General features: G+C 34.4%; 1 protein-coding gene across 1 annotated transcript; it reads left to right on the top strand.

The window, feature by feature from the left end:
* The first annotated feature begins 3,853 nt into the window (after window positions 1-3,853).
* LOC110999314 (exportin-4) lies at window positions 3,854-21,895 on the top strand. The gene is made up of 15 exons (XM_022268322.2): window positions 3,854-4,155; window positions 4,231-4,509; window positions 4,869-5,696; window positions 5,950-6,116; window positions 6,680-6,847; window positions 7,656-7,762; window positions 8,355-8,511; window positions 8,782-8,941; window positions 9,723-9,883; window positions 10,271-10,401; window positions 10,649-10,800; window positions 11,124-11,293; window positions 12,061-12,160; window positions 18,958-19,140; window positions 19,653-21,895. Exons 1-15 carry the CDS (start codon window positions 4,105-4,107, stop codon window positions 20,124-20,126), a joined length of 3,288 nt encoding a protein of 1,095 aa, XP_022124014.2. The 5' UTR covers window positions 3,854-4,104; the 3' UTR covers window positions 20,127-21,895.
* The last annotated feature ends 275 nt before the right edge of the window (window positions 21,896-22,170 follow it).

Raw genomic sequence — 22,170 nt, 5'->3', positions numbered from 1 at the left:
ACAAATCACCGGGTCCAGATTACGTCACCAACGAGCTTTTGATAAGTCTAAAGGAAGTATTGGTACCTACTTTCACCGTTCTCTTTAATGAGATAATTAGAACGGAATCAATACCGGAACAATGGGCAAACTCGACGATAACACTTATACACAAAAAAGGAGACAAGAGTGACATCAACAACTACAGGCCCATAAGCTCTATAACGAATATATACAAAGTCTTCGCTAAAATAATTCTACATAGACTTGGTAAAATCTTAGATGACAACCAACCCATAGAGCAGGCAGGTTTCCGGAGTGGATATTCGACAATAGACCATATCTTCGTAGTAAGGCAAATCTTAGAAAAAAGCAAAGAATATAATCTCCCAATCTACCTATGCTTTGTTGATTATTCTAAGGCGTTTGACTCTCTGGAACATGAAAAAATATGGCAAGCCTTGCAAAGTCAGGGGATAAACAATAAATATATAAAAATAATCAGGAATATATATAAAAATGGAAAAACTAGAATAAAAATGGATAAATTAGGAGGGATTATAAATATTGAACGGGGAGTGCGACAGGGAGACCCTCTATCACCTAAACTGTTTTCGGCTGTTCTGGAGGAAATTTTCAAAAAACTAAGTTGGGATAAGTACGGACTAATGATAAACGGCGAAAGATTGAACCACTTAAGGTTTGCAGACGACCTAATTCTATTTGCCTCAACACGCGATGAACTGGAGAAGATGGTCTCAGACCTTGACACAGAAAGTAGGTTTGTCGGTCTGAAAATGAATACCGAGAAAACCAAAGTAATGACGAATTCCAGGAAGGAAAAAGTACTGTTAAATAACAATATTATAGAATACGTAGATGAGTACTTGTACCTCGGGCAGACAATATCTATGACCGATTCAACAACAAAAGAAATCGACACAAGAATAGCAAAAGCATGGAAGAGCTTTTGGGCGCTTAAAGAAGTCATGAAAAATAAGAAAACAAGCATGGTAATTAAAAGAAAGGTCTTCAATACTTGTGTACTACCTGTACTAACATATGGATCACAAACTTGGGCGCCTACTAAAGCGCAGTATACAAAGCTACAGGTGTGTCAAAGAGCGATGGAACGATGTATGATAGGGAAAACAAGAAGAGACAAAATAAAGAATACAGTATTAAGGAAAATAACTAAGGTAACAGATGTTACAACAACGATCAAGAAGCTAAAGTGGAAATGGGTGGGACACATCGCAAGAGGTACAGAAAAGTGGAGCAAAAAACTGCTTAACTGGTGCCCAAGGTACAGCAAGCGCAAAAGAGGGAGACAACTGAGAAGGTGGATTGACCACATTAAAGAAACGGCAGGTGGTACATGGCAGAGAGTGGCACAGTGTAGAGAGGAATGGCGGGATTTGGAGGAGGCCTTTGCCAAAAAAGGGCACACAGATGCACCTGAATTAGATTAAAATGAAAATTTGTTTAAATGTATAAAATATGTAATGTAGATTATCTGAATAAAGGCTATTATTATTATTATTATTATTATGTATTACAAACAGTACCTACACCATTACATATTTACAATATTTTACTGTTATATAGCCCTAGGATAGTTCAGTTTCTGTGATGAGAAGTAAAGACGTTTTCAAAAAAGAAAGGAATCATCTTATTTCGATATTTGAAAAACTGTCACTTCACATGTGACAATAGTACAAGATCCCGCTGCAGGATTGGTATTTGGTGCGTTCATCGAGTTTTTGTTTATAACCAAATTTTTATGTTTATTTATAATTAGGAGCATATATATTTGCTAGGTTGCCTATCAAAATTTGGCCGCCATTATTTTTAATTCAATTATTTTGAATTGATTTTAATTTCATAAAAGTTCATTTAATTTTTAAATAAAATAACGTCTACATCACGGTAATTAATATGAAGATTCTAAAAAATCACGGTTGCCGTTGCGCACATGGCCGCACCTCTTTGTAGCCAGTACAGGGGGTCTAGTCAAGACAGATTAAAGAGCTTATTACACCACGCGATATTCAGACAGTCTTACTAAGATTTAGCCTAATGTAATAAGAGTTAGCCAGTTAGCCTGTCTAATTAGACCGACCGAATGGGTTCGGCGGCGCTTAAAGGCTTATTACACTATGCGATATTCAGACTATCTTAAGAGCTTATTACACCACGCGATATTCAGACAGTCTTACTAAGATTCAGCCTAATGTAATAAGAGTTAGCCAGTGAGCCTGTCTAATTAGACCGACCGAATGGGTTCGGCGGTGCTTACTGGCTTACTTGCTGAATATCGTGTAGTGTAATAAGACTTAGCACGCTAAACCATTCAGTCAGCGCGCGGCAGTCGCAGAGCAAAGACGTTCGTACATGTTTGTTTTCTGTGGCCGCGTGCACCATGGCGTGTTCGCAAGAAAAAAAAGTACTTTGGAATGTTTTTTATTTTTTATAGATAAAGTTAGCCAACGCTCGACACACTGATACATTGGTAAAAACAAACATGAATCTTAAATTTAGAAAGAAGGTTCGGACAATCAATCTTATTATAGAATATCTTAGCTGCAAACGATGTGTCAATAAATTTAAATAAATTTTCTGCGATTCTCTAATGACAACATACTAAAGTGTGCCAGCCTGGTTCTGTTCTTGATTTGTACCGAGACATGCCATTTTTATTGCCATATTGAATGTATGGAGTATCTATTAAAAGGCTTATTACACCACGCGATATTCAGACAGTCTTACTTAGATTCAGCCTAGTGTAATAAGATTTAGCCAGTTAGCCTGTCTAATTAGACCGACCGAATGGGTTCGGCGGTGCTTACTGGCTTACTTGCTGAATATCGTGTAGTGTAATAAGACTTAGCACGCTAAATCATTCAGTCAGCGCGCGGCAGTCGCAGAGCAAAGACGTTTGTACATGTTTATTTTCTGTGGCCGCGTGCACCATGGCGTGTTCGCAAGAAAAAAAAGTACTTTGGAATTGTTTTTTATTTTTTATAGATAAAGTTAGCCAACGCTCGACACACTGATACATTGGTAAAAACAAACATGAATCTTAAATTTAGAAAGAAGGTTCGGACAATCAATCTTATTATAGAATATCTTAGCTGCAAACGATGTGTCAATAAATTTTCTGCGATTCTCTAAAGACAACATACTAAAGTGTGCCAGCCTGGTTCTGTTCTTGATTTGTACCGAGACATGCCATTTTTATTGCCATAATGAATGTATGGAGTATCTATTAAATTACATATAATAATATAAATTACTAATATTACATTTTAATAGTCATTCAAACTCGGCAACTCCTACTCTAAGGTAGTTTCTTAAGTCACATGGCGACATCCGTCACCGACTACGTACGCTTTGCAAATGAGTAAAAATGAGTTAGCATGCGGTATTCAGTCCAGTGTAATAGCGAGCTTGCTAATTAGATTTTAAGACAGTCTGAATATCGCATAGTGTAATAAGCACTTTAACAGTAGTGTATGTAGAAAGTCGAAAACTAAATTTGTATGAAAATGACAGCTGTAGTTGGTACCAACTGTCGACACTAGCTGTCTTTATATATACGTTTTTAACGGTTATCTATTAATTATATGTCAAATTGAAGCTAATTTTTTTCTATTAATTTTCGCACAAAACGCACCAATTCTGCAGCGGGATCTTAGACCACAAGTGTTACTGTTGCTTGCCATTACTTATAAGTAAATGTATAAATACATTCAAACTCCATTCTCCAACAAAGAGGATCATGAGATCATCAATGATAGCTTTCATTCTATTGAACTTTATTTGTTGCTTTATACGTCATTGTCAAAACTAAAAGTTCATGTCAATCATCATCTGGAATACTTGAAAGCCGCTACTCGCAAGTCGCAACTCGCAAGTGCGAAAATATTAGAAATTGTTTGATACATTTGTTCAATGTATATTATATTTTGTCGAATAAAATTTATATACTTTTATTTTCGCATAGTGGGTTTTTCATGTTTAATCGTGTAAATGGCATATTATCGGCTGTAAATATTTGATAATGCATTCATAAAATATTTCTACAGTTTCAAAACATTACTTATTTTATAAATTGTAAACATAATGGATAATTCGGTTATTCATACCTTAGAAGCAGCTGCTCAAATGCTGATGGTAAATATTAAAAAATAATAATAAGCATAGTGATAATAAAAAAGTATTTTGTGTTTACATAAATAAACTTTTCAGGCACCACCTAATTTGGTTACATCTGTGCAAAGACATCAAGCTGAAAGTGTATTTCTGGAATTTAGAAATTCTAAAAATCCATATCAATTGTGCCGTGAGATTCTAGAAAAGTCATCATCTGATTATGTTTTGTTTGAAGCAGCTGGTTTATTAAAAACTGCTCTCATCAGAGAATGGAATTTACTGACTGATAATGATATCTCATCTCTCCGAGAATATTTAGTCAATTACCTTTTTAGAAAGGAAACACCATCTTTTCTGAAAGACAAATTGCTTCAGGTACATAAGGAAGTCATACCATAAGCCTCAGTGTTAGAAGAAATGTTAACAGTTGTTATATTCAATTATTTTAACATAAACATTAATCAAACTATCTGTATTAAAATCAAAGATTTTAATAATAAAACTTTTATAGTTGCTGGTCCAGATAAGAATTTAGAAAATATAAAAATATCTGTAGAATTTCATTAAAAAGTAGGTTATGTTTAAGTTGTATTGACCTATAGGTATAGGTAACACTAATGGTAACAGTAGGCACTGTTACCATTAGTGTTATAAATATAATGCTTATATCATTTATGAAAATTTATTATTTGTACTTAATAATAAAGCTTTATACATTTTATTTTGACTTTTAGACAATAGCAGTGATAATTAAGAGAGGAAGTATAAATGATTCTGGAAGAGACAGAAAAGCTTTGTTAGATGAATTAGAGAAAATTATTTTAGGATCTCCTATTGGTCAACAGAAGTTAGCCTGTGCTATGATTCAGGCTATAATGCAAGAATATGCCATCACAGTAAAATCTGCCGATGTTGGTATAACATGGGAAGTTCACTATTGGCTTAAGAAAACTTTTGAGGCTACAGATTTAAAGCGCATATTTAGATTTACTGTTAGTGTATTGGAACAAATTGTCCGTTCTGGAGTTCGTCCTGAAGGTGATCAGGCGTTATTGACAAAACAACTTCTAACTATAGTTGAAACAATCCTGTGTTGGTTTCATGTTTCACCACTGCTTTCTAAAAGACTGATAGGTGATTTTGAATCCTTATACCAAAGTGATGGTGCACCAGCCTTACGTTTGAATTTACGTTGGAAGGATACTATATTAAAACCAGAATTGATAGCTCTGTTCTTTGAGATCCATGTGCATGTGCGGATGGATCCAGAGTTAGCTAATCCATCACTAACCTGTCTTGTGCAATTGGCTCGTTTAAGTGGCATCATATTATCTGGGAATAATCTGAAAGAGCAATATTATGATAACTATGTGAATAATTTTATGAGGATGCTCTCATTGATACAGCCGTTTGATAGAGAAATGCTTGGGATATCTGATATTTATTGCAGATTGGTGCAGTTTTTTACTCCACCTATGATAGCAGCATCTCCACCGGCATTTCTGCAATATTTAACAACATACACCTGCCATTGTATAAGAGGTTCTATTATTGAGGAAGGGGTAAGTCAAGCATTATTTTGCATGAACAAATTATACAGACTTATTATTAGCATAGTCGAAGTTTTTGGGTATTTTTGGGTTTTTTAAAGTTAGATATAAAACAAGCTTGTTTGGCATAATTTATCTAAGATTAAGAACAAAGTCAGTACTTAACTTCAGTATCATCATAAATTATTTTATTGTTTTTTTGACCCTATGTAAGGACCTATTATAATAAAATTGGGACAAGTCTACATTTCTTATTATGTTCTAGATTAATGATGACACAGTTTGGAGAGAGGCATTAAATAAATTCCTGCACACTTGGAGTTCTCTAACTCACGAAACAGATGGGTTTTCGAATGAGGCCTTTATGGGACCTTGTATAGAGATCTTTAATACATATTTACAGTGCCGATTAGCTCCGCCTGATGGAACTAGGTAAGTTTGTTACATACTTAATAATTTATTCATCCTAAATTGTACAATAACTAGGCGCGCTTTTAACATTGAGCGCGTGAGTTCAAATCTTGAAGTAAAAATTTCAATTGGTGAACGAAAGATGGAGCAAACCATTATTAGGAACACAATTTATATTGTGGCATATGGCAAACTTCATTTCTCCTTAATGCCAAGCCTACCTTTTTAGTACATGGAACATTTTGCTATGCTTCCCCAGAGACTGTTTGGTTTTCCGGAATGAAAACTTTTTAGGGTTTTATGATTTTTTTCTATATAAACCTCAGAGTTCAAGTTATGAGTTCGGGTTAAGGGTTGTATGTTTTTGTTGTATGCTCTCTTATAACAAATAAAAACTAAAAAATTTTGCTAAAAAAAAAGGCTTTGGGTTGGACAACCGTTACAACTGAGGGATTTGAAGGAAAGATTGTAGCCGTTTCTCAGACTTACTGAATATGCATAAAAACGAGAATTTTAAACATTTGATGATAATTAACATGACATTTGCTGGGTACATGTGCGATTTATTTTTATTATTCTTAAAGAGGTACAGAAAGCAGTGACGGCTGTAACGAAGATATAAATGATGATATACACGAAGACGAGAGACAATTACATAGTAATGTGCTGATGACGATTGGGGCGATAGCTAGGAAGGCGCCTGCACATTGTTGCCATGTTTTGTTTACACTGTTAACTGATAGAAGTAAGAGGTTAGTGCGAATTTCGTTTTATTTAAAGTCTAAACAAATATCGAATAGATTATTACAGTATTGTCTCTTTTCATTTCAATACAATTTGTTAGAAAAAGATAGACTGTAATAGAAAAATAATTTTTATTTTGGATGTCAATGATTTATAATACACTAGCGGATTCGAATTGGTTGGTTTACATACAAAAAATATCTAATAATGTAAATAATTCTCGACTTGACTTCAAGTGGATTTGAACACACAAAAAAACTCATCAAAATTTGTCCCGCTGTTTACGAGTTTAATAACGAACACATACACAAAATATTAATTTTATTTTATGATATATATACCATCTGTTTATTTGCTGCATAGATAAATACATAACCTAGTTACCGATTGCAGTGCTATCTGATTTGTGAATCTAAACCAGAGCTAAACCCAAACGAAAACAAAAATTCATTCAAATCGGTCCAGCCGTTTATTGAGAGTTCAGTAACATACACGTACAGTAGAGTTATATATATAACGATATGTTATTTAAGAAACATAGGTAAGATAACAAAAAAACTAATTGAAAGGGTGCAATTATACTTTGTAAATAATTATTGTCTAATTCTTTATATTTTTAAAACATTGATAAAGATATATCTCTCTTAACTTTTAAATTAAGAAAAAAGCCATCAAATTACTTTATTTTTTTACCATTAACGAAGATATATTTTGATTTAAGAAAAAATCTAACACATGTAGTTTCTTCTAAATCGAATCAAATCAAAATTAATTTATTCATATTCAATTCTCATATAATTTTTTTCACTTTTTCAGACTTGAATCTCAGTTGCAATTAATGCACATGGGCAAATTATCTGTGGGTGGAGGGGAGCAACTCATCACCCTGTTTGAAGATCTGCATTGGATATTAATGATTACAGGTATTAACATATTAATAGGAATTTTAATAAAATTTTCTTATGAACATCTACATTTAGGTTTATGTTAATGTTGCATTCATATTTAGTTCCAGTTAATTGTTGAAATTGAACACATACACATACATATAAAAATAATAATAATAAGTTTTCTAACAAGTGAATCTATTTCCTTGTAATCAGAACCTATTTTTTACGACGACGACCTAATACCACGCTCAAAATTATACAAATTTAAGACTTCGATATACAACTTCTATTATTTATCAGTAGACTAGAAAATGCTTTGAAAATTATACAATCGATTAAAGCCAGCATTTTTTAATTATACATAATTAAAAAATGAACAAAATTAAAAAAAATTGATTAATGTGAGAATATTGTGCTATTTAATTTGGTTAAATTTAGTGAATGATTTTATGCTGCAATTAATATAAAATAATATGTCTTAATATATAAATACGCAACTTATACCACAACAGGTAATGACCACGATTGTTGAAAATCCAGACTTCAGTCATAAAAACAAGGGTCCGAAATTTTGTGGTTTTTAAACCGTGGTTTTTGTGGTTTAAAAGTAAAAATGAAATTTAAGGTCACTTCATAGCAGTGGATTGTGTGGAGGGCGAAACGGTAATGATACCACCAGAGATAGTGCAATACAGTATGTCTGAGAACGCGAATGTCGACGCCTCACTTCGCTACTTGGTCGGCGAAAGTTCCAGTACTGATAACGTCGATCCCATACTTAAGTATGTTTTTAAATTATTCACATCTTACAGTACTAAGGGTAATATTGAATAAAAAATCACTATATATATATATTATTATCATTATGCTTTTATTTCACTTGTAATGAAATATACTATTTACATACTTTTTTACGATAGTGCAAATAGACTATATCCAATTTTATTACACTCTATTGAAACTACGGGAATATGGTGTGAATATAGCTCAATATGGTGGATATTGACAAATATCTATAGTATTTTCTAAAGGTTCGCGATACTGTGTTTCAGAATAATGGGTGAAATACTTCGTATAAGTATGTACGAATACGCGGCTTTAGAAGCTGGGCTGGGGTCTGTCTTCAGCCCTGAATTGTCTGCCACAATTTCATGGTTGCTCAAGATATGGGCCAATTCATACTTGATGCAACAGTCTTCGCAATATTCTGAGGTAAGAGATGTAAAGGAGAGAAGATAAAAAGAATGCAGATAACGGAAGCATTTACTATGTAAGAGAATAGATTTAAATTGTCTAAATCTAATCTAAAATGTTACCATAATTATTAAACGAATGTTTAAATATACCGAACTAAAAATGGAATATATCCTAATCAAGCGTTTGATACTGTGAGCAATTCACTACTTAAAATATTTATTTCTAAATAGGTCCCAGCTTTTTAAATTTCTGAAACACTAACTGCCTCTGCCTGTGGTATCCTACAAGGATCAGTTCTGAGACCTCTGTTGTTTTTGACTTATGTAAATGGTATCCATAACTTATATGCACAGATTACATAGTTTGCACATGCTACCTGTCAATTCTATTTTGGACTTTCAATACAATTGCTTCTCAAGCTCAATAAGAGCAACATTGCGAATGGTTCCAGTATAACTTTAATCTATTAATACCATGAAAACTTCTGAAATTATCTTTAAAGCTATCAATCCAACCTTTTCATCCCTCTCAATCTAAATGGTACGTAGGATTAGCGTGCGACGGCGGCGTTATCAATTTTTTCTTTTAATATATATTTTTTTTAAATATACACTATACGGCAGTCTAGTGGTCTAGGCAGTCTGATTTTAAATTTAATGAAGGTATTTCTATAATTACATTCTTGTCAAATTGACTGTTCGTTAATCGTAATACGAAAAACTGTTACTCAATGTCTTTTTTAGTGATGCAAACATTAAAATAATGTTGTCATAAAAGAAATCGTAATTCTTCCCAGGTGCTAGAAAGCGCTTTCGGGACGGGTTCTCAAGGTTCCGTTTGGTCAATAAGTCGAATAACGCGACGCGCAGCGGCCGTGCTACGGCATCTCTCATCTCAGCCCGTTGCTGCAACACACGCTACACAATTACTGGCCACTCTTGCGCACAATCATCGCAAGTGAGTAAAAACTTTTTTATTTTGAATTGTAAATTCGAATTACAAATGCTTTGCAATACAGATTTAGTGCACATAGTACTGGCTCTTTCCGTCAAATTGTAATAGTGCTATGATTAAAAGGAACAGAAAACTGTAATGATTTGGTTTTGTATTAAAGCCGTATAAAATACCAATCAAGTTAAGAACTAAGTAACTAATTTCAAATTACGATTGTTTTATAAAAATAAAGAAAATAAAAAAATATATATAAATAAAAATTAATTCAATTAAAATTCCAATTTTTTTAATAGTTGGATATAGTGTGGGGACTCCAAACTATAAATATAAAAAAAAGCATTGAATCAATTTTATGTAGCTATTAATTATTGATCACGGAATGAATTTCAGAGAAAGTCCTTTAGCAAGTTGCGAGGAGTTCCTGTCGTTAGTGGCGTGGGAGGCCGCAGGGAATAATCTTCCCGGTCACGTTAGACGGGAGTTACATAGAGCCTTCGCCATTGCTGCTACATATTCTGAAGGTACTTATTTTTTGAAGTTGGCGAAGTGAAGAAGACATTTGACAGTAAGATGAAATACGCGATAAAGTTCAAATTGTATTCTATTTAAAATAAATTGACTTTTGATTCATTAGCATATGTACATAATATATCCTTAGTATTCTTTTGTGTTTTGACGTTCATAACTGTACATTATGTTACCTATATGAATAAATGATTTTTGATTGATTGTTCTTGAAAAAAAAACTATTAATAAAAAATTTTTTAGGTGAAGCTCGTTCCCGCCTTTTGACAAGTACCGTGGCGCTGACTGAGAAATTACAAAATATACTAAATATGGACTCTGATACTGAACCAGTTCGAAATATGCTCGCTGATACCCTTGATTGCTTCATTGGGGTCACTGAGGGAGTCCACGAAGTAAGCATCAACTGTCATAGTCATATCTGACAGATGTCAGCATGACATTGTAAATAAAAAAAGTAATATATCTCAATATTTTGAGGATATTACTTTTTACTATTTATTTTACTAACTCCAGAAATGCATAGATAGCATAAATAACTGTCATAGTAACATCTGACAGATGTCACCATCTGACATTGTAATTTTTTAAAATTGGTACATCTCAAAATGTTAAAGAACTTGACCTCTAGAAATACGTTTCGATGAAACTGGTACTGAAATATCAAATTCCAACAATTTCACTTTCAAACCGGTTTTTATATGTTTACTTTTCTTAGGTTGGGTCTGTGGATGAGCAGTTTATGATGCTGCTTGGCGCGTTAGACAAGGTCCCCGCGATAGTGTTTAAGTACCACAACTATCCGGGCGTGGTGTTGCCAGCTATAAACCTTCTCGCTAGGAGCGCAAAGAGAATGCTGCATTCTGTACAAAAACAGAACGTTAACAAGTAAGCTTAGCCTTATACCCCTGTTTTCTAAGCTTTTTAACATACATAAAAACTGTCTAGGGACATACAACGACTAACACTGAAAATGTTTATTTTGAACTTGACTCATACCAATGCCTAGGCTTGCTCGTATCTTCTGATAGGTCCCTCTCTCTTCTTCCTCTATCATGCGTCGCAGAGCGCTGATGTTATCTTCAATAGTCTCTGTTAAAGGACGTCCCTCAAGCGGATCATCATTGAGATTCACGAAGAGACGAAACGAAACGTAGTTACGTTCACACTTAAACTCGTTAAACAAATTGCAAAAAGAGGCACGAGATGGGCCTTCGTTAAGAAATGCTAATCCTGACCTATCATAGCTTCGTTGTTGAGTAAGTCCACAACGGAAGTCATAATAAATCATTGACCGAAGATTTTATCGCGTTAGCTTCATTTTCACGTGTAACAAGAGTTTTAGATTTGCCGCCAATTCATAAAAACAAATGACAAATGAATGCAATACAACATTAGGTTACCAAAGAGTTCTAAAATTGTAATTCAAAAAAGTTTTCATTAGCAATATTTCTAACTGGCCAGTTCTAAAATTTACAGTGTTACCCACGTATTTGTAGCTATAATAAAGAGGAAGAGTTTGTACCCCCTGGCAGATGATCACCATGTCTGTAATAGTTTGGAGCCTAAATATGTATAGATTTCATTTTATTTAATATGTTAGTTAGTAAAAAAAAATATAACTTTAATTTGGAATTATCATTTTCTGGTTCCAGGTTCTTAGAAGTATGCAACACGACATTTGAAGTATATATGAGATGGAATTCTGGTAAAATCACCAGCATCCCTCAAGACGCTGAAGAAGAGGCATATGAGGTAAGAATATTGCAGCAGACTTATTTATAAAAGTTTATTTGGTTATAATTTTCCTTTATGTATAAATTATCAATACTTTATTTTGGAAATACTTACTCATAGGGCTCATTCAGTGTAAGACGATTATATTAACATTGTAATTTCGCCTTTTAATTATAACTAATATATTATATAACTTAATCAACATCAGGTTACATAACTCAAGTAAATAGATTTGGGTAAAACCTTTTGGACAGATATAGTTCAGTCGTCTTAAATAAAAAAACAATGTCAGTCTAACTAAATAACTGAATTTGTATGAACATGACAGTTCGTACATTTAGATTTTGACTAAGCTTTGGAGTTAAAAATCAAAGTCAAAAATAGTTTATTCATGTAGGTAACACATTGTAGACATAAACATCAAAAAAGAAATATACATTGAATGCTTCTAATTTTACATTTACTGCCAGTTCTCAAATCAAGGGCGTAGAACGGAAGAGAAGAACTGGCAATAAAAGTTAAATAATTCATTCATTCATTCATTTTATTTTTAATGGCGACTTCTGTGTCAATCACAATTCCGCCAATGTCACGTTCTAAGCATTATCACGGTGAGGATAGATTTGATGGATTGAATTAAATCTAAGCAGAGTTACCCAAAACAAAAATGACTTCACAGAAAAAAGACAACACACACAAAGCTTTCATCAATCATAGATATATACTAATATATACAAGAGGTTAACATAATACTGCAAGTTATGGAGGGGAGAATCCTATAAGTTTAATTTATTAGCAGAAATAAATTTCTCTAACATTTTGACGATAGGACTGGATGGGAGGGAAAGAAGGGAGTTAAGGTTACATGGACGAGGGAAGTTTGGAGGTAGGTGGTCATATAACGAGTCATTAATTAGAGAACAGTTAAAAAATATATGATCTGTCGAGCCTTCGTCCATACCACACTCACAGAGAGAACTGTCTTTAATTTTAATTTTGGCTAAGTGAACGGGAGTACAAGCGTGCCCTATACGAAGACGGCAGATTAAAGATGTGACCTTTTTGCTTAAAAACTTATGTTTAAAAAACCACGGCGAAGAAGGGATTGAATATTGAATATTGGCATAGTGCTTACCGGTTTTTTCTTTAGAAGATTGCCAATCAATAGTCCAGGATTTTAGAAGGTGGGAGTATGCAAGAGCTGTTAGGTCGTGGGCTGAGATATTAGGGTGCTGACAAGACCCGCAGAAAATAGCACCTTTTGCACAAGAGTCAGCAGTTTCATTACCCGCTATACCACAATGACTAGGTATCCATATAAGTACAATTTGAATATCTTTTTTACTACACCTAAACAAAGCTTCTCTTATTTTTAAAATTGTAATATGTTTTTTTTTAGATCTAAATGGATTAGAAAGAATTGCCTGTAAGCAGCTGCGAGAATCGGAAAAAATTGTAACTTTATTCAGGTTATGGGACTCAGCGTACAAAACAGCCTCCAGAATTGCAAAAGCTTCACCTGAAAATACGGAGGTCAAAGGAGGAAGTTTATAGCTCAAAACTGTTTTGTATGAAGGGACCCATACAGCCGCACCGATGCACTCATTACTGGGAAACTTGGAGGCATCAGTATACATCGGCAACCATCCCTGCCAGTCTTTAGAAATTTTTTCTAGAAAAGAAATGGAAGCTTGGGGGGATTTTATATCAATTCCAAAGTTTAAAATTATTTTAGGATCAAAAATGAGGGATTCGTAACTATTTAAAAACAAGGGATTACTAGGGAAACATTCAACCGGAATTAGGAAGACGAGATAGTTTCTTAAAACTGAGTAATAGGCATGGAACATTACTTCTTCTCTTCTATCTTCTCTTACGATGCCATCTAGTACAGACTAGATGGCATCGTAAGAGAAGATAAGCGACGTAATTTGGACAAGATGGAGTGTGAAGAATATTGAAGGACTTTGATGAAGAATCGGTCACTTAAAAATTGTCTACGCAGATACAGGGGGGGGTCAGCACATTCTATTTGGAGAGCATTGATGGGTGAGGATTTCATAGCACCAAGGATGATGCGTAAAGATTTTGATTGAATTTTGGAAATTTTGTCAAGGGCTTGCTTGTTGCCAGGATCTAAAAGGAAGGTGCCATAATCAAAATGACTTCGTACTACAGCATTGTATAAAAGCTTTTGCGAGTAGGGATGTGCTCCCCATCTCACACCAGATAACGAACGAAGAACGTTAACACCCTTCTCACTTTTTTTAATGACATGGTTGAAATGGGGAACACCGTTTAATTTTGAGTCTAAAATAATGCCTAAAAATTTTACATGCTTAGAGCAAGACACCGGGGACCCTTTAAATGAAATGTTACATTGAGGAACCCTGTATTTTCTAGTAAACGTGACTGCCGTACATTTGGACACAGAAATGGAAAGACCATGATCATCTAACCAATCACCCAAGTAATCCAGAGCCGAATTTATGCGTGATGATGCTTCTTCAATTGAATTTGATGAAAGGTATAAGGCTACATCGTCCGCGTATTGAAGGATCTGACAGAAGGAATTCACTACAAGCTCCAGATCATAGGTGTAAATATTATACAGGAGTGGACTCAACACAGAACCTTGAGGTAAGCCCCTCCATATAGATCTAGGAGACAGCTCGGTATTTTGGGATCTTATAATAACACAACGACACGAAATAGAATTGCAAATAAAACGTACTAACTTCTCAGGGATACTCAGCTGAAGCATTTTTTGCCTGAGCACTGGAACCAGCACGTGGTCATACGCAGATGCGATATCCAAGAAAACACCCACAAGGAACTGTTTCTTTTTAAAAGCAATCCGAATATCGGTGGTTATGACACTTAGACTATCCGTCGTACTCAAGCCCTTCCTGAAACCGAACTGGGATTTTGCGAGGATATTGTTATTTTCACAAAACCATTCTAAACGATTTTTAATCATATATTCCATAATTTTTAAGAGGGTGGAAGACAAAGCAATGGGTCTGTATGAAGAGAAATCTGATGGGTCCTTGCCAGGTTTAAGCAGTGGAATGACGATTTGTCGATTCCATGAGTCAGGAATAATTCCAAGATCGAAAAATATGTTGACTAAATCAAGATAGAATCTTTTCGTGCCTAATGAAGAATTTATGAGGAATGAGTAGGGGATACCATCTACTCCAGGGGAAGAGTCAGAAAGACCATTTAATGATTTGTTGAGTTCTTCCAAGGAAAATTGACAATCCAGACTGTTTGAAGAGGGGATAAAAGAATTATACTTAAAAGGAAGACAATCATAAAAAGGGACTGAAGAAGGAGCCAATTTGTCGGCAAAGGAGGTAATCCAGCTGGAAGGATCATTGAAAGGGACATCGTAGGAATTGAGCGAACATCGGAATCTTCTGATCTGCCTCCAAACCACAGACGAAGGGGTACCAGGAGACATGCTCTCACAAAACTTATGCCACCCAAGACGTTTTTTTTAATTAAAAAGTCTACGAGCAGCTGCAGAGGCTTGTTGATAAATTAAAAAGTTTTCCAAGGTCATGCAGAGACTGTATGACCTTTCTGATGCTTTTCTTTTTTGAATCATCTCTGTGCATTCGGAATCCCACCAAGGAGGGGAAATTTTTCTATGTGTTGAAGGTTTAAGAGGAATATGTAAACAGGCAGATGAGTTAAGGGAATTGATAAAATCATTGTATGAAGATAGACAGTTTTCAGCAGAAACTGCGGGGAGCGCAGCTATTTTTGAGTCCATAGTGGATGAAAAGTCTGACCAATTGGCCTGGTTCAGATTAAATTTTAAGAGAGGAGAATGGCGAATAACACTCCTTAAATTGGATGTGAGATCAATGAAAATAGGGAAATGGTCACTTCCACATGTGCTCTCAAAAACCCGCCAGGATAGAAAAGGGAAGAGATCAGGAGAACAAAGTGATAAATCCACTGCGCTAGCGGGATTCTGAGATGGAAGACACCTTCTCGTAGGACACCCATTATTCAAGACACTTATGTTTATATCATCAAGTAAATCGAGTAGAAGGGACCCAAAAGAATCTGAGGAATGACAACCCCAAGCAACATGGTGGGCATTGAAATCACCCAACATGACAACAGGAGGAGGAACCGAAAGGATAATAGAACGTAAATCAGAAATGAGGTCAAAATGGGGATGGGGAATATAAACAGAAATAAATGAGATATTAAAAGCCCTCATAGCAACAGCATTAATACCAACACTATGAGGAAGGGATAGTGAGTGGAAGGTGAGAGATCGACTGACCAAAAAGGCACAGCCAGCATAGCCATCATCCCTGTCATCTCGGAGACAACGATACCCAGAAACCCTAAAGCGGGAATCCGGCAATAACCAAGTCTCCGATATGGCTAGAATAGATGGAGAGAATTTGTTGATCAGAAAGGCTAATTCGGATTTTTTATTACGAATACTCTTACAATTCCACTGAATCACCAGATTCGCCATTTTTGGTAACAAATGAGTGGAGCAAGTTGATTTTTTGGGCAACGTGGGACGGTACGGGGATATCATCATACTTAGATAGCATGTTACAAATCAATGCCCATAAGCAGTCAAGAAGATTTTCATTAGGGGAAACTTCATTGTTGATAAGGGAAGAGGGGCTTATGGCACAACCATTTGGTAAACATGAGGGTAAATTGGAAGTAATGGCCTCATGGGCCGCTTTATCATAAGATTTACCTGATGTTGGCCTAGAGCGAGAAGGGAGAAATATAGTTTTCCTGTATGATGTAGTCTGGGGGGATACTTGGGAAGGTATAATAATGGGCTGAGATAAACTGAATGAAGAGGACGGGGTAGCTTTTGCAGAATCTGCAAAAGATTTGCCACTGCTAGGTCTAAAGCGAGCTGATGCTTCCAGATAGGATATATTTTCCTGCGACATACAGTGTTTAATATTTCTTTGTCTATTATGCTCGGGGCATGCTTTGTTGGTTGCAAAGTGTGGGGCAGTACAAAATAAACATAATGATTTTGTTTCCGGGATATTACATTCATCGCCAGAATGGGCTAGAGTACAACGAAAACATCTAGGTTTCGACCGGCATTGTGACTTAACATGGCCAAATCTGCAACAGTTAAGACACTGTATTGTTGGAAGTTGGTAAGTATCTACTGGGAGGGAATTATGACAGGAGAATATTCTCTCCGGAAGATTTTGTCCTTGAAACGTCAAAACAACGGTTTGTGTTGGAGTCCATGTAATTTGACCATCGGAGATTGTCTTGCGATTTAGGCGTCTGGCCTTGAGGACTATACCAAAACCTTCGGGAATTTCAACAGTCTCAACAAATTCTTGCATCGACCAATCAGCTGGGACACCTCTCACAAGGCCCATACGGGAAACATTATAATTGGGAATAGTAACAGAATAATTGCTGGAAGGTACTATGGGACTAGATATAAAATTATTGGCATCTAAACCCGACTTAAACTCAACAGATATTCTGTTACGACCCACTTTCTTAACACCATCTCGAACAATGTTGGCTACTTTGTTTTTGACCAAGAAGTGACCAAACTTAATTGGGCGGATTGATGTACCAGCGGATGGGTCAGCTTCAGGGCAAGAAACATGTACTATAAAAGGACCCTTGTCATTGACAAGGTAAGTCTTGGGTGAGTCAGTTAATGATGGATGGGTATAAAACCCAGGGTTGACATCATCAGCAGATGACCGGCCTTCAATCAATGGTTTTTTAGAGGGTTCCATTAAAACTTCTTTGTCAGTGTCGAGTCTGCGTTTGACACCGGGATGGGAAAACATTGAGGGGGATGAATCCATTAACTCAACCGGAGAAGAGACCCTATCCGGAGGATCCGGAGGGTCTGGAGGATGTTTCTCCATTAAGGACTACTAAAAATATAACAAATTAAAGGGAAAAATTAAAAAATAAATAAAAATAACTTACGTTATTAGTTGATGTTATTAATTAACCACCACCAATTAGATAAGTCAGCTTAAACTACGATAAAAATAGAAAAAACTAAATAATTAAATCGGAAACACGTGTTAACACTTAAACCCGCAACGACCGAATTCCAAAAAAGTTAAATAATTATATGTGAAGACAATGTCCTCTAAAATAAAACTACTATACAAGTCAAATATTGTATTGTAAGTATCATGTTCCTAACATATTTACAATTATCGAACCCATACAATAATATACATTAATTAAAGTTAAGTATGTTTTATTGTTTTTTTATTACTCTACTATCTACTATGTTCCGATTAATATAAAATAATTACATTTTGTGGTATCATAAAATAAATAAAAACAAAACCAATTTGATACGTGGGGGAAATATCGTCATTCAATCGATATTTACATCGTTATTAGCAGGTTTAATGGGCGTATTTTGGTAAAGTGTGAAAACAAGGCACGAATAATTATCGTAAAATATTTGATATGGCTTTCTTTTAGTACTACAAATAACACTTTAGTTTAAATTATAACGAGCAGTGGATTAAAGGCACAGATCTCTTATTCACAATCAACGATCCAACTCGGTCCAATCTCTCACCACCACACTCCACTGAATACTGTCCAAAGTCAAGATGGCGCCTCGATCGCTCTAGAAACATTTGCTCTGATCTGATTGGTTGTAACTATATTCGTAATTTTATTCCTTAGTAATCATTCCAAATGAAACAAAACATCAATCAAGTTAAATTATGATTTTAAAAATTCCCTGACACCTTTATTATTATAAGCCACAATTTAAATGGATTTAATAACAATTCTAGGACATATGCGCGATAATGGAGGTAGTTGGGGCAATAGCCCGTAGTGGTGAAGGAAATGTAGGCCCAACTTGCGCCCGGGGTTTACGGTTATTATTACCTTTGGTCACGCCCCCACTCTTGTCCTTACCAACGCTGGCCTTGCACGCGTACCGGATGATACGCGATTTGGAGAACCACGATCAGGTATGTCATATCCGGTTTTCCGGGTGTGTTTTATCGTATTAACTTTTAATTTGTGTTCTATTTTGAAACAAATAGAATTTTTTTTATTTTTAAAGAAATTATAGTTAAATATAACAAAAAAATGTTTTTTTTTTCATTTTATAGAAATATTTTCTGTTATTTAATTACTTCCATCTGTATCGATGGATAATTAAAAAAAATATTTGCTCAATATTGATAATCTTATGTGTGACTTGCTCTATATCAAAAATAACACTGAAGAAGAGGCGATAATAGAAAATCTTATAAAATTAAATTGCCAATTTACTATTTACATTTCGAATGTTTTTATATTTGTGGTCAACTTCCTCAATTATCACGGCACATAACTTGGTCGGAATTTACGTGGAAGAAAATTATTTGCATATAGGTAACCTTGATATTTCACCTTTTTTCTTGTCTATGTTTTATAAACAAAAAGCTGTGGATTACCTATACATAAACTGTTAAATAATACGGAATCTCTGTTCCAGCTCACCAATCTTCCGGTGGAAGATTTCGCGATGGTAGTGTCCGCTCTAAGGGTAGGTCTGACCGCAGTGTCGTGCGATGTGTCGACACTTTGCTGCGACACCATAACTGGTATCGCTAACAAAGTCCGAACACTTGGCTCTGACAACCCCTACGCAATGTCTCTACTGTCGTTGGCGGAGCTTCTGCTAATGTTGATAATAAAGATGGAAATTCCACCAGATTCTATTCCAGCGGCCGGGGCTGCCATTTATGCCTTGACGTGTGTCAAACCAGCTCTGCTGGAAGGTTTAGCTCGGCAGTTAATCGATGCCTTCGCGGCCAATGACCCCGCAAATGTTCCGCGGCTGGAAGGGGCATTTACTGTTTTGACGAATGGAGTACTCTTTGACGGTTTGAGAACCCATAAAATTCGGTTTCAGGACAATTTTGACAAGTTCCTAACGAGTGTACGCGGGTTTCTTATTGTAAAATAGTTTGTCAATTTTAATTACAGAACGTATTTCGATTCGAAAAATTGTTTTGACAACGATTGACAATTACGAGTGAAAATTAGTCTCGGTTATTCGTTTTGGATAGTATTTAGGTTAGTAGGTTTATAGGTATAGGTATAGGAGAGCTTTTGCAGAATTTATTGTACTTATCAAAGTGATTTAGCGGTTTAATTAAATCAGTCTTTGAGCAGTTTTAACTAAAACAACGTTTTTAAGGCTTTATCAATACTATTTGTGAAAAAGAAGTTGAATATATTGTGAAATATATAAGTTTGACGTTTAGTCCTTCCTAAGGGCTGTGTTTTAGTATAGTCTACAGATTATGAATTGTGAATTTCACGTCGTAATGTTAGATTAAGACTTTTGCTATTATTACTTGAGAATTTCTCTTCTCTTAAATATGCAAAACATTTATATTAGTACTTTTTATCTTAAAAAACGTTTTACTCGAGACGGATAAGTTGGTAAGGATTAAGAAATTTCGTACTAACAGGTATAGTTTTTTGGCCTAAACATGGTTTCCGAGGAAATCTGTATTTAATTAATCAACGAATTAAGGAAAGTGGGTATAAAGGTTGTGAGTAGTGGGATATACAAATCTAGAAGGGCTTAGGGCGAATAGGTACGGCTAGATAGCAAAAATCTTTAGTAGTCAATTCTAGTACTTAAATATTGACTTTTCTACGTTTAGAATATTCATTGTATTCTGGATTATTTATATTAAAAACTATCTCACTTATAGTAGGTATGAATTTGGTCGTAAAAAAGATATTTTCTATTTTACGATTTAGGGCTAGCAAAAGCGAAACACATGAATCGAAGATAATTTTTACGTCTCTCTTGTTAATGACTAGACATGTTAGTTAAAAAATCCTTTTTATTATATTGATTTTATATAAAGCATATCAGTTCAGATTAAGTAATGTGTTAACTAGATTAAAATAATTTTATTAGATGTCTAGCTATTAATTATTTAAAATTTAAATATATAATTGCAAAAGCATTTTGTGGGATAATTTTTACTATTATATCATAGTTACGTTATTTTCTAAATATGGATAGAATAACATTAACAATACTATAGAGAGTTTACAAAAACTTTTAAAGAGAAAACAATGTTGCCATAGAATAAAACGTTATCTTAAAACAATATTTGTGTGTGACTTTTTATTGTGAAATGTGAAGTATTTCGACTCGAGGAGTTAGACAAAGATACCTTGCGTCAAATAGGCAACACTACAAGCATCGAAATAAATATTTTTACGTTTAAACAAATTTCTTTACGTATAGCATTGTTATTGGCCAGTTATTGAATTACTGATGTAATAAAAGTAAGCCACATTGTAAGTATGTTCTAGAAATAAATTTTATTCATATTTCTAAAATAGATAAGATTATATTAAATACAATGTGATAATTCGGGATGCTTTATATCTTAATTGACTTACCTATCTGATGTCATTACGGAATTTTTTTAGCAACCTAACCTATATGGAAATATCTCATAAATGTGTATTTCCCCTTATGAATTCCTATTAAGAAGTCTTTATATGAAATACAATTTTAGTTAAGAATATTATTTTATATCGTTTATTTCTTTATAAGTTTAAGCTAAACGTTATTTTTTAATATTAAAATTAAATATATTGACTTATGTACAAAGTAATAGATTATTATATATTCGCTTTTATTTGTAACAACTAAAATGTGTTTTAAAGCTATTAACAAATGTCATTTATGAAAGATGTATCTTTAGAAATATGTAATTTAAATTTGTAGTATTTGAAAATACAAGAATCTAAGTAAAAGATGTTTTCTTAATCTTCATTCACAAACTGTCTTTATAAACTAAGCTAACAATGACAATGTCTTTTTTATAATAATTATGTTTATCGCAAGAATATGGTAAAAAATGTTGCTGGTTTTAGACAACAGTGATTTTAACTCGTCAAGATAATGTTCCTACCCAAAACATTATCTGTTGTAAATGATGTCAAGTGCGACTTATCTATCATTCCAATCAGTG

This window comes from Pieris rapae, chromosome 3, assembly GCF_905147795.1.
Source record: "Pieris rapae chromosome 3, ilPieRapa1.1, whole genome shotgun sequence".
In the NCBI taxonomy this organism is placed as follows: domain Eukaryota; kingdom Metazoa; phylum Arthropoda; class Insecta; order Lepidoptera; family Pieridae; genus Pieris; species Pieris rapae.
This window is presented reverse-complemented; position numbering and strand designations above follow the sequence as displayed.